Source organism: Excalfactoria chinensis, chromosome 7, assembly GCF_039878825.1.
Source record: "Excalfactoria chinensis isolate bCotChi1 chromosome 7, bCotChi1.hap2, whole genome shotgun sequence".
Taxonomy (NCBI): domain Eukaryota; kingdom Metazoa; phylum Chordata; class Aves; order Galliformes; family Phasianidae; genus Excalfactoria; species Excalfactoria chinensis.
In genome coordinates, this window is record NC_092831.1 from 14,861,595 (window position 1) to 14,875,513 (window position 13,919).

General features: G+C 34.7%; 2 protein-coding genes across 10 annotated transcripts in view; one reads left to right on the forward strand and one right to left on the reverse strand.

Moving 5' to 3' along the window:
• The window catches only part of SLC4A10 (solute carrier family 4 member 10), a 144,251-nt gene extending 134,595 nt beyond the window's left edge, over positions 1–9,656 (forward strand). For 3 of the 9 annotated variants that reach the window (XR_011904285.1, XR_011904284.1, XR_011904283.1), the window contains exons 23-27: positions 685–752; positions 2,212–2,328; positions 3,050–3,088; positions 5,698–5,723; positions 6,673–9,656. Coding sequence is in view for 6 of the 9 variants with exons in the window: in XM_072341460.1 (XP_072197561.1) it covers positions 685–752; positions 2,212–2,328; positions 3,050–3,062 (198 nt within the window). In the remaining 3 variants the exon portion in view is untranslated. The remainder of the gene's footprint in view (positions 1–684; positions 753–2,211; positions 2,329–3,049; positions 3,089–5,697; positions 5,724–6,672) is intronic. The other 6 variants (XM_072341458.1, XM_072341459.1, XM_072341457.1 and 3 more) reach the window with 2 other exon arrangements.
• Positions 9,657–9,733: 77 nt separating this feature from the next.
• The window catches only part of LOC140254666 (dipeptidyl peptidase 4-like), a 38,485-nt gene continuing 34,299 nt past the window's right edge, over positions 9,734–13,919 (reverse strand). Inside the window, exons 24-26 of the mRNA XM_072341461.1 lie at positions 12,988–13,060; positions 12,668–12,741; positions 9,734–11,827 (exon numbers count right to left, since the gene is read on the reverse strand). Of these exons, the coding sequence (XP_072197562.1) occupies positions 11,729–11,827; positions 12,668–12,741; positions 12,988–13,060 (246 nt within the window). The 3' untranslated portion in view covers positions 9,734–11,728. The remainder of the gene's footprint in view (positions 11,828–12,667; positions 12,742–12,987; positions 13,061–13,919) is intronic.

The window sequence follows — 13,919 nt, forward strand, 5'->3', positions numbered from 1 at the left end:
TTTATAGCTAATGTGTTGTGACAACTGCTCTGGTTTTCCTCATCTAACAGTGGTGGGGAGTCTTCAGACTCTTCCTTCAGCTCAGAGGTTTGGAACCATGAGCTGTTATGGTCTGAAAGACAGACTGCATTTTCTTTGTTCTTGTAGGTAGGAGATGATACTTGAGCGAGGCTGTTTTGTTCTCCCTTCCCCCTAAGATGAAGATTTCCTGAAGTTATAATTATTTGACAATAGATTTGTTGTAGATGCATCTAGTTCTTGTAGAATCATAAAAATGTTTTTTCCTCATTTAAGTGAAAACTAATATTGGCATCTTGTTGCACTACCTTTCATTGCAGTAAAACTTTAATCAGTATTTAAACTGTGTGCACAAACTTAAATTTGACTGCCCTGATTTTTGTATGTTAATGATGCTACGTGTGTGTCTAGTTATGTGTGCTGTTTAAAATTCACCATCTTGCTCCTAAGTTTTCTTTGTCTTTATTGAAAAAGTGTCTCCTCTATTTGGTATTGATAAGTAACATTTATTGGAGATAGATGTCAATCTTGAATATTCAAATTACCAGTTGAAGAGAATCTTATTTCAGGAATCATTAACAAATGGTTAATATTAATGGTAAGATGCTTAAAATTAACTTTTCTCAACAATATATCCTGTCTCACATCTAAGTTCTTTCTTCCTAGGAAGAACAAAGTATGTTAGCAATGGAAGAGGAAGGGACTGTTCAGTTGCCACTAGAAGGACATTACAGGTAAAATATACATTTCCTCTTTTAGGTGAGTTACAATTAAATAAAACATGCCACCTTATTTATTCTTAATGTTCACTGAATGTTAGGAGAGAATGTGTGTCTGATAGTAGAGTACAGCCCTGTGCACTGAACCATATAATGCAGTGTTTAAACAAGCTGTGCCTCTTTCTAGTATTCCAAAAGATATCACAGTCCTTAGGAAGAGCACTTCATTTGCCCTTGACAAGATTGCAGGATTCAGCTATTCAGAAGTAACTTTAGCTTGTGACATACATAGTGTGAAAGGGAGATGTAGAAAAGACTAATCCTTCACTCTCATGATTGCAGGGAGCCAGGGAACAGCCTTGAACATACTCCAAAGAAACCTGGGCTCTTTATAATATCATGTTTTGTAACATTCTAAGATCGTAGCTGTGTGAGATAGGTGAGGCATAATGGAATGATGGAACAACATACAAAGTATGAAAAGTTCTGTTTTGTCAGAAATAACACACTGGGCCGGCCCAAAAATACCTTCCTCTTGTTTACAGTTTACAGAAAGTTCATAATGAAGATTTGAAATGTCTGCTGATAGGAACCTCTGCATTACCACAAATTCATATTACTCTATCCCAGAATGGCCATCTCTTATATTTTAATATTATCATACCCTAAGGCAAATACATGTAGTATTTTACTGTGTATCTGAAAAATCTTAGACTGTTTCTTATTTTTGGTTCATCACATCATATTTCTAATTTTCTGATGTTTTTTTTCTTTTTTCTACACTGTTTTGTTCTATTTTGTATTAGCAATACATAATTTATCAAGAGGTGTGATCTCTATTAATTTATAGCATGTTAACTTAGGTGAAGTTGCCTGAATAACATGTACATTTCTGTACTGTGAGGGCTTCAGGCCTATGGCTGAAAAGAAGGATTAATACATTGGTTGAAAAAGGGGGTCCCCCAAACAATGTGAAAACAAGTTTGCTTAGATCTTACTAGCTGTCAAACCATGCATTAGCCAGAGAGTTGGGAAAAATGTACAGACTCTTTAATCTAAGGATTATTACTCCTAAGTGCAAAAATACTTATTCAGACCAGCCCAGTTAAGCTAAGGGCTACACATTGCTGCTTAAAGCTACTGATTATCTTTTTATTAGGGTATTTTTTTAAAAATTAAGATTCTATTAAAATCTATTAATAATAGATTAAATTAGTAGCCAATTGGACTGTTTCAAAGTTTTGAATTTAAACACTTTCTATTTGTTGTTAATCATATTAACATCAATAAAATATACTGTGTAATATTGCTGTTGGACGAGGAACATGCTAAAAAAAATGCAAAAATTTGTCTTAATTTTTTTTTTTTTTTAATTGTCACCACTATCAGTTTCCAAGGGCTTTTGTATAGTTAATAATTAACAAAGAATGATTGCCGATTGTTTTATTGTGTATTTACTTCTATTCTTGCTTAGAGATGATCCATCTGTGATAAACATTTCTGATGAGATGGCAAAAACTGCTGTGTGGAAGACATTGTTGATATCCTCGGAGAATGCAAAAGATAAGGAGTCAAGCTTTCCTTCAAAAAGGTTTTAATATATATATATTTTTTACTATATTATGCTTTAGATACTAGATTCAAACCGATGTTAGAATATTTTGCTAGGGATTAGAAAGATTTCTAGCATCTTGCAGTTTTAGTTTCCTTTTGCTTCTATCCAGTCAAACATTCTAAGGTCAAAACACAGATTCACTATGTTGATTTATTTAAAAAAAAAAAACAAAAACAACCAAACCCCACCTCCCGTAAGACACAACACAAATATTTGCATGCAACTTAGTTATGTTAGAGTGGAAAATGAAGTTGAGCATGCTTGATGCTTGTGTAATGAACCACCAGCCTACACCTGGAATATTGCACAACAGCTGTTGTGTTTGTTCTGCTTGCTTTTGTTCTCCCCTCTTGAAAATCAAGTGGTCATCACTGCCCTGGAAATAGCTATATGAAGAGCCCTGTATTTTGATGTGATCTACTAATATTTGAGTGCAAATAGTTTAAAGATTGCATCACTTCTGGTCACTTCTTTTCATGCCTACTTCAGTTGTACTCCAAATAGTTAAGTATCTTTTAAGTTTAATCCACAAAAAATGTAAAATAAACTACTGATATTTTATGTGTGCTAGAGAAGTATAATGGGAATAAAGAAGTATAAGTGCAGTGCTATTGTAAATCACATTTTCCAATTCTATAAATTTAAAACGTAACAGTATTTTCTACTTAATTGTTTCATATCACATTTCTGTCATAAGCTCCCCTTCCTAATCAATCTAGAAGCTGATTACCCAAAGGTAAGACCCCGTCCCCCAAACTTTTCCTTGGTTGTATCCTCCAATTCAAAGTGGCGTTGTTTAGGAACCCAAGTGACTTGATTTCATGTAATTTTTGGGGAGACAGAATGAAAAGAAATTTCAACTATGAATGTGCAAATGTTTTCTTCAAATCCTTTTAACATTATAAAATTTGAACTATATTATATTAAAAATAGAATCTGTAGATGTAAGATATTTAAATGCTAAATTGATTTATTATTTTTTTATCAGTAGTTTTGGTGTTGTTTTGTTGTTTTTTGGTTTTTTTTTTTAGTTGTTTTTTTTTTTTTTTTTTAAATGCAAAGTGATTTTCTGCCTATTTCTAAATCCCGTGTTCAAAACAAGTTGTATGTTTGAAATAACAAGTCACTGTTTTATGTTGAAGAGATGCACTGGGGAAAACAATTTGTACTGAAATAGTGCTTTTTAATTTTGTCACCCCAAAATGGCATGCTGCCTTTCAGTGTTATTCCTTTCCCTAAACAGCATAAACAAGATGAACAGTTGACGACTATAGAATATTTGTTTCAAACACTCATGGATCGGCACATTAATTTTAATGCTATTTTACTGACAGACAAAATAGCAATGTAGTTCTGCTTTGTCCTCTGCCCTACATGTGGGCTAAGAACAAGTATCGGTGTGGTGCCCAGAAGGATGTACAATATGATTTTCTTACCTTACATGCCTCTGCTGCCCAGGCAGTGCAAGTATGGAGAAGGAAGAAACTGATGTGGGTACATTCACTGCCAGTGGGTATTCTAGAGTTGCAATTTTTCTGGTAGATGTTACCTTCTTTGACAGTATGATAAATTATGTAGATCTGTAATTCTTTACCTGAGATTTTCAAAGATCCTGTGGGCAAGGAGTAATCTACATAGACTGTGGCTCAGAAAACATTGGTAAAAGATGGTTTTGCTTTTACGCTGCAAGAAAATAGCTCATTTTCTCAAAAGTCTCTTTGGATAAACCTAGGTTTTTTTCCATTCCTGTACCTGCACAAAAAAAAAGGACTGAAGTGAAATGGAACTGTTGGGCTTTAAATATGAATGTCCTGTTGCAAATGAATAACCTTGTGAAGAATCTGAAATCCTTTTTCATGTGCTCTAGCTTGTCTCAGATTTCCAGATGGAAGTAGATTTGAAGAACTTTGAATGTGGAGGGCTTGCCTGTGATAGCAGACAATATTGATCTTATATTATAGACAGCTAAAAAAACACTGAAGTCCTGAATGAATGCACATACTATTACATTAAAAATAACTTTGTCCTAGGTAAGCACTGAGAAAAAAAATGATAGCTTAGGATGGCAGCAGACATAATCTTCATAAATGATCAAGTACCATGCAGTTGCCTTCGCTGGGGGGTATTTGACCATAGGGAGGTGGGTGGGAAAAGGTTCTATTTTGTAATGAATGGTATTTTTAGATACTGGTATAAGAAAGTATATGTGACAGTAGGAAAAGGGCTACTATGTACTTCTGTAGTTGAACTTAAAAGGCATCATTCAAATTTAATAGAGATAATTAAATTATGATAGTGTATTATGATTTCATGTAATACTTTCTAAATTGAGGGCTGGTCAATTAACAATGTAGTACTATTTTCAAAATATATCAATTCTGAAAGTACTTCCCACTAATTAAACACTGAGTTGTCTTGAGCAATGACAGACTGGTCAATAATAAACTACAGTAATCTCAAGAGAGTTTTTAGGCAGGAAGGGGTTGCACAAGCAACTCAGCCTGATCTGTACCTGTTGTAAGCTCTGCCCTGCTTGCTGCTCTTTCAAGCAATGGGGAGACAAAAGAGCATGTGACAATTCTAACATCACAGATTTACAATGGTATTAAATATCTGGAGAGGTTGCTTGCTTGAGATTTACCTAGCAGCCATCTAACCATTCAGGTAGCTGAGTTCTACCTTGATACCTTAATTTTTTGTTATTAAAGCGCCTAGAGATCCAAAAGTCTGCTTGTCCTGATAGGTGCCTCAGTGCTCAATTCCATCTTCTGTCTTTGCCTATAGTATTACATCCATCAAGCAGCAATTTCAAATCATATGGAGAAGATCTGACCCTAGTTTTAGCTGGCCTAACCCACATATGCAGGAGATGAAAATCCTAAATAGAAGGAAGATTTTCCTGGTATCAGAGCCAGCTAAAGCCTGGAAATAATATAGGCCTTAAAGCACACAACATATCCTGTGTTTGCTTTTACTAAACATAGGTAACTGCCAACTGTACTGTTGCACTTTAAATTAATCCCCCAGGAATGTGTTTGCATGTCCTTTGTGTGCAGGAAGTGTGTGCATACGCAGTCCTATCACTGTTCTACAGAAGGTGACAGATTTGGCAGTTGAAGTGGCAGAAGTTGGTATTCTTCAGTTATTTCCATTAACACCTCTAGAAACAGCCATAGGCAGAGAAGTAAGCTTTGGCTGAATAGAATTGTATCCTTAAAGCAATTTTAACGTGAAGAAAAATGTCAGATGATTGTAAAATTGTTCATGATCACCTTAAGAATTTGAGAATTGATCTTGCTTTCTTTCATACCTTGTTTAACTCAGCCTATTTCTCATTCATTCTAGTTAAGGAATAATTCCAGTGAAAACTGGTAGGTTGTGCTTGATTGAGGTTTGTTTTCAGAAACATCTGTTAGATACCCCACCTCTTTTTGTTAATTTGCCTGTGTTGTGGCATTTCTTGTATTCTTGCATTCTTGTAGCGTGACTAAAACTCACTGTAACAACTGGATTTTTTTTTTACTTTTCTTTTTTTGTTTTTAATTTACGTATTTAGGCTGTTGTAAATTAGGATCCTCTTTGCAAAAAAGAATATCATCTGCTTTGCACATATATTGCTTTCTGTAGGCAAATCAACAGTGTTTTAATTGGGGAAAACAACAACAACAACAGAATCCAAATCTGAACTCTGCTTACATGTGATCTAACTTTTAGGCTGTTTAAAAAAAAAAAAAAAAAAAAAAAAAAAAAGAAACCACAAGCAAATACATTATTTCTTATATGTGTATGTGAGCAAGTTTATATAAAACTGAGATCTAGCAGGGAATATTGTCATCTCCCTGTCCCTCTGCCACTGCCATCTCCTGCTCGCCCTCGGGAAGACTGAAAGCCAAATATTACCGCTATAAATTGGCTTGTGGTGCTTCTAAAATGTTCCTTTCAAATGTATAAGCAACAGAATACATGTTGAAGAATACTGTAACCTCTTGTTTGTGCCATTTAAGAAAATGCTGGTATTGTCTGGGAACTGTATGTTATCACTATTTAACTAACAGTGGTATTTGCCAAAAGCCTACCTGCTTGCATGCTGGCTGACTTGTCTTTCTGTACATCTTAAGTTCTCCACTCACCTCGTCACTGAACTGCTGGCTGATGTCTTCTGCACCATTCAACACAGCAGCTTTCACTTGCTTCCCAGTTTGTGTTATGCAGCATGTAAAGTTAATTATACTATCAGTACAGTATTGGTTTTCAGATCTGTGTGCGTATATGTATGTATGATAGTGTGACTGCAACTTTTTTTTCCTCTTCTTTCTCTAGTGCTGAAATCAGACAAGAGAAGAAAGCTGACTCAGGGAAAGGTGTTGACCGAGAGACTTGTCTGTGACTTGTTCTACAATTATTTTTTTTACAAATGAACAAAAGGAGTGCCACAGCCACTAGATAGAACTGATTTGATCTTGTAACTTTTTCATCTCTAACTAGCACAGGTAATGTAGCGCAATGTTTGTCTCATTACCCTTTGTGTAAACATCTACATTGTGTGCTATCTGTGCAAAACTCCACGGTAGCCAATGCCAAACCCTAATCTTCATTTCCTTTGCTGGTGTTGGCCATTTATCAGTATTCATATCATAAATTTAACAAAGTTTCTTTCAAATTCAACATACCTGTTAATAGGTTTGTACTGTATTTTGCTACTTTTCCTGTGTGAGAAAACTTAACCTTTGCTCCAGTTGAACTTGAAGCAGTTGTTCCAATTTATTTTTTTTTAAATCATTTTACTGGAGTAAAGTAAAAGTGATTTTAGGAGACCCAACTTGACTAGTTGAGATTAAAGAAGTTTTTAAAGTGAGAACTGATCTGACCCTGTGAACAAACTCACAAGTGTAATCCTTTTCTCCTCAAATTGTCATTCTGAAGTCATGGATTACTCTTGCAACACAGACTGCAGAGTCAGATTCTGTATTTGTGCAGTTTTTCTTGATTTAATACAGTGTATTTAATATACAAATTTGTATGTAACTGGAACATAGTCATATATATTATATATATCAAAAATATCTATTATAAACATTCATCACCTTAGTTGAAAAATACCACCACATCCTTTGATGTGAAACATTGGTAAGGTATTTGTAAAAATGCAACGTGTGATTACAGTATCTTGTATTGTACGAATGTCACTGTGGTAGGCCAAATAACTGCATTACATCATTACTGAATTCATTATTTCATAATACAGAAAGTTTCGTAGATGTAAACTATAATCTCCATGCCGTTATATCATCTGCCCAATGATTTTCCTCTTTCCTAAAATGCATCCACTTAAGTTGATATTTCTATTGTTTTGTCTCTACTAACAAATGTAGGACTCTTTAATTCCAGAGATTGCGTGTACTTAAATGCGTATCCTGCTATTGGTTTTGTTACAGCCATTTTAACTATTCCATAAAGTACATACTAATGAAAAGATCTAAAACAGCATTGCAAAGTAAAATGCGGCTTTAAACCCATTTCCAAACACATTATTCATAACCAGTTTTCTTATTACCTGATCCTTCAGGCTGTTCTTTTGTGTGAAACAAGGACTGTGAGATTCAGTACTGAATTAATAAACATTTATGAATTATTTGCAACTTACTAATTTTTAATTTTTTTTGATAAATTTTTAAATAATTAAATGAAGACTAATTGTCACTACTGTTCTGAATCCTAAGAATGAGAATCCACACCATTGTGATCATTACAGCAACTCAGTGACATGGCTTTAACATTCCCTAGCTTTCTAAAAGATGCTAACCTTTGCACAGTCCTAATGTGAATAATTTTTCATATCTAGTACATTTAAAGTATTCCTTCTACTGTTTTTGTGTGCGAGTGTATATTTATTTTTACTACTTCAGTCATAAACAATAACTGCTTTTTGCTGCAAACCATTAGGGTTACTGTTCTACGTTTTTCCCTAGCATTATCAAAGCCCACTTAAAGGCCATTTTTATGGGGGAGAAACATCTAATGGGCACAAAGAAGAATTTGCATTTAATTGTTTGTATTTATGAATTTAGGAAAAAAAAAATGCCGATACATTAAAGTTAAATGCTTTGTTTTGTGTACTTGATGATAAATTGTAAGATTCCAATTGTTTTAAGGTTAGTATAGAAGTTCAATACTGGTTTGTCCTGAAAGCAGCCTGGTGGTGTTTTAATATGTTGCTGACTTTGTTTCAGATAATATATGCTATCAAAATGTATTAGTTTCACTTGACCAACTCTTAGAATATTAAGAAATCAATGTACTCAATGGCATTCTGTATTTTGTTCAGTATTCCAGAGTGTTTTATTTTTTTTAAACAAACAGTCACTCTATTCTTGTGTGAATTTAAATGCTATTCCGATGTTAAGCTCAACATTCTGAATCACAAACAATATAAAGAAAATGTAGTGCTATATTTACTTCTAATTTCATATTCTTGCTCAAAATTACTTAAATTCTTGGATGTAATTTATTACAAGAGTTTATGTGTACATGTGAATAGATTATTGTGTTTTTCACAATTAAGAAATGTTATGTGAAAATAAATATTTATCCTAACTAATTTTCAATTCTTACTTTCACACTGCAAGACTTAGAATAGGTATGCAATGTGGCATTTTAAATGGATGCTTAACACTTGAATATGGAGCAGGACTGGGCTATATACAATGCAGATGTTTGGGAAGCATATTCAAGTGCAATCTCATTGAAACATGGAATACAATCAGCATTGGTTAGCTGCATGCAGCTGTTGGTGATGTACATGGTCTGACTCTAACAGTGCGTGCATCATCGGGGATGGCACATTACTCACCTCTTCCAGGAAGAGTGGGAATTAGATTCTGATTTATTGATTATGAGTTGGTGGTTCTTGCTTTTGGGAGAAACACTGTGGTCAGACCTCCAGCAGTTCAAAAGGTAAGTTCATATGATTTTAAATACTGTAGCTTTGAGAAATTTAAAGTGGTAGTGATCACTACCCTAGCTACTCCCCCTTGTGGGAGTGCCTGCTAATTTTACTGTATAAGAATTCAGCTTCTGAAAAAATTTGTAGTCCTCAAAGTTCAGTACTACTGCCAAAACCCAAATGTTTAAAGTATTTACCTCCATCTTATTAAAATCCTTTGAGCTTCAACCAAGTTTTGAATGTGATGTGGAAGCCTCCCAGCCAGGGAACTCTTAACTTCCACTTCAGGCTTCTGCTGTCTCTGAATAACAAACGTTGTGTAAAGAACTAATAAAGAACCTAAATTCATCCTTTTCATGTGGAGGGAAAAAGAAAAAAATGAAAAAATGAAAAAGGTTTAACTGGCAGGTAAGTGTCTAACTTCAGCAACATGGCAGCACTTCAGCTGCAAACAATTGCTTCATAGTGCTAGATTTGTACATTAAGAAACTTGCTTATATCTGTGGCATCTTCTTTAGGTGTTTTTCTGTGGTTGTGCATTTCTAATTTAAGCTGACGCCCTATTTATTTGTTGGTTCCCTGAGGAAGTTTTATGGTCTCGTTAATTAATTTCCTGCATCCTTCATTGTTCTTGGGATTGGGGGAAGGTCTACCAGCTAGAAGAAGCTGCTGATTTGATGCTCATTTCTTCTATTGAAAAAATTACATGTATGCATATAAACTTCTTAAAGTTATGTGGTTCTCCAATAGCAGGTTCTCCAGTAGCAGTATGTATAGCCTAGAAGGTACTTTCCAAAACAGGAATTCTAATTGACAGTAATTAGCATTGTATTTTCTTTTGCCTCACAGATAAAGTTAAAACAGAACTACATGTTCAGATTCCAGAACAATTTCCCAGTGAGACTATAGAATCAGTAAGGTAGGTCAGATTCAAAGAACAGTATCATAATGACTTCCACAGACCATGTAACTTTTAGTTTCATTTGAAATAATAATAATAATAAATTAATGTTTTCCTGATCTGTAAGGAATTACTTGCAGCTCTTTACCTACAAGTAATAACTCACAGCTAACTTCCCACTCTTCTTTATCTACCTATTTAAGTACTTATTCACACCTGGTATCACCTGTAACATGCAACAAAAAAATACAATGACTTATGGACATTGAATATCAATAAACTGTTAGCTGATCACCTCCCACCATTAAACAAAAAATTAAACTTCACTGTAATTCTCTCTTGGAATTCATGTATTTTTGTAGCATTCTAGGAGCAGATTTCTTAAGCAGAATTTTCAGTGATACAGAATACACAACTTTTCAAAACTTAATGATTATTTATTAATTTAAGCAGCACATTTTTAGAAAAAATGCAACCCTCTTGTACTGTATTTGTGAAATGAAGAAAAAGTCATTCTTATCCTTTAGCAGGAGAAGCCCACCTGGAGTGCTGAAGGTAAAGCAGAAGTTTAAAGGTAGGCTACAAGGAAAAAGGCAGGTTTGCTAAATACCATGATCATGTGAGAGTTACAGTCCAGACCCTGCTTCAAGTGACAGCTAAGTTGCATTGTAGTTGGTTTTTTGTTTTTTTTTTAATAGGTGTAAAGGAATATCATTTACTTGCTGGTAAAGAGGATTTTATTTTATTATTATTATTATTATTTTTTAAATAAAGACTTCTGTCCCATAGAAAAATAACTATGATCTGGAGTACCAGTGCAGGTTTCCACAGTAGCAGCCTCTTTGCCTACAAAGTAAGTAAATATCACAATATGGAGATAGGAAACAAACCAGCAACACTAAATTTAAGTCTCATTCAAAAATCTCTGGTAAAAGCTGGTTGCAACTGTAATCTAAGAGTTTGCAGTTAAATAATAACTCAAGGATCTGAAGTAAACTCTCTTATTCTGCATAGAAATTATTAATGTTGCAGTGTTACTGATACATTTCTAAAATAATCACTCATCAGGCATTAGATAATTTCAGCAATATCTGTTCAAAGTTTTTTTCAGTAATTTCATAATCATTTTTGGAGAGAAACGTTATGATTATTATCTGAGTTCTTTGATGTTATTTTCAGTAGTCATTACACTGGTAGAAAATCTGGAGGTATGCGTTAAAATTTTTTTTAAAGATTGAAATATCAAAGCATAAGTTCCGGATTCAAGTACTGTGCTTTCTAGAAGTCTGCAACCTACTTACATACATTCTGGTGATGTTAATGACTTAATTAAACAATCAAAAATGCAATGGTTGCTTGGCAACAGAAATCATTATTAAGATTAACACTTCATTGTATCCTCAGGTATCCCAAGAGCTGACTCCCTTCTGCTATCTTAACTCTTAAAAGTTTATACTGGCTCGGTGTACACGAAAGGAGTTTTCTAGAGAAATACCATCACTAACAAGCAAAAGGGTGGTGCCCTTGCTTTCCTAGGGCAGTGAGAAACACTGCTTTATGAAATGGCTCATGTGGGTATAAATGTGTTTATGTGCTTGACCGCTGATGCCGTGGTCTTTGTCAGTATACCACTGCAGGAAAGAAAATACAGAGACTGTTACCTCTCGCTTACATACAAGCCATATAAATCAACAGACATAAAAGCAGATTAAAACAAAACAGGCAACATCAAAAAACAGCCATCCACTATAGGCTAATTCAGCAAAGACAATCATAGCAGGAAGCTACAGTGATTTCTGTTCCTGCTTACTGTGTAGGATACACCAGCTACTCATGTTAGAAGTGCATAGAAAAAGTACATTACTTGTCCACTTGTAAGCTAGATGCAGTTTCTCAGCTCAGAATGGTGTCCCTTCTCACCACATTGTTATCCTTGCTGAAGGACAGACCATACAGTGCTGCACACTTGGCCTCATTTTTGTATTTATTCCACTGTTGTGAAAGGGCTGCGAGCAAGTAGAAAAGGAAGCACAGCTACCTTTTTTCTGGGAATTTCCATGCACAATGTAGGACTAGGCAAATAACTGCTCTGTCTTATATAGTCCAATAGGGATGCCAGAAGATTATCTTGGGTAAAGAAAGGGGCTTAATTGAAGTTTGCTTTTACTTATATAGAAAGTATACTATTGAGTGAGCTATTTCTAAGACTGGGACTGGCTTGGCTGTTGTGAGAATACAGAAAAATAAAATGGAAGATGAAAATACCAGAAGAAACTGCATTAGTTTTTGTTCTTATATAGTAGATATATGGAGAGTTATGTTATCATTTCAATTACTGAACATGAAATACAAACATGTAAACTTTGGTTTGAGACAACAGTTGTTTTCTACCTAACTAGAGGGAGCTATGGCCATCATTCTCATAATACAAGCCCATTCATATGATAATAAAAAAAAGCCCACAACCATACCATCGCCTGGAAATCCACTTCAGCATCAACAAGAGCTTTGGAAATCTGAGCTGCTTGCTGAAAGTGAACATTATCTGAAAAATGGAAGAAAAAATAGAAAAAATACACAAAAAATTGCTTCTGTAATACTAAGGGGGAAAAAGCAAAACAATTGAACAGATTCCCCAGTGCTGCTGACTGAGACACAGATTAGTAGCATAAAACTGTATTATTTTATTGACGTAAATGTAACAGCCTTGCCCCTTCATGCTTTTGTTTTGTCAGTAGTAGAATTGCAAACCTGTCTGTAATACTAAAATGTCTAATTAACTGCAACTCACCATCTGCTGTTCCATGGATAAGGAGATACTCAACTTCCTTGAATTTTTCAGCTCTGGCCATTACTGTTGAACTCTGAAATTAAAGAAAAGGGAAAAAGAAAAGAAAAGAAAAAAAAAAAAAAAAAAAAAAAAAAAAAAAAGGTGCTATTTGTTAGATGATTATCTGCTACCAACTGACTTTGATTCCTGTTGACACAGCCTGGGGTTCTTCAGACAAAAGTAACAACCCTTGCCCTCCTCCCCCAGAGTAGCATATTCACATATCCAATATTCACATATCCAACAGCACTGTGCTCACACTTGAACCATTCTGCACTGGTCTGCAATTATTGCCAAAGGTTACGTCTGCAAAGTGACAAGCAAGCCCAGAGGGGAAGAGTTTTGTGAGAGAGATACACCTTTAATGCTTTGCTAGCATGTTGTTAGCCTGCAGCACACCGCTTACCATTGGTTTTCTGTGCTACTGCAGGCAAGTTAAAAATGTTGCTATGGCAACAGTGCACCCTATGATAGAAAGGAGAAGATATTACAGACTACACGCATTTTCCTCACCAACATGTATGCTACAGTCTACCTGTATCTAAGCTAGCAGAGCTTGTATACATGTATGTATGTCATCATTCTCAAGTAAATATGTCTCAATAGTTTAAAACAATGACCTCCTCTAAGTATAATACAGACGAGCCTGACCAAAAAAACTCACAAGACAAAAATAAAAATCTGTAAGTAAAAGTCAATCTGCATTTTGGAAATTACAAGATAATAAATATGGCAATGGGAAAAAAAAATCAGCAATTGACATTCATCAACAAATTGAAAATAGTGAACATAACTGGGATTTAATTGTGACTAAGGAATGGGGAAAGTAAAGACAGCAGAAACTGCATTTGGGCAAGGAAAGGGAATAGGATAACACTTCGCCATGAGGATAG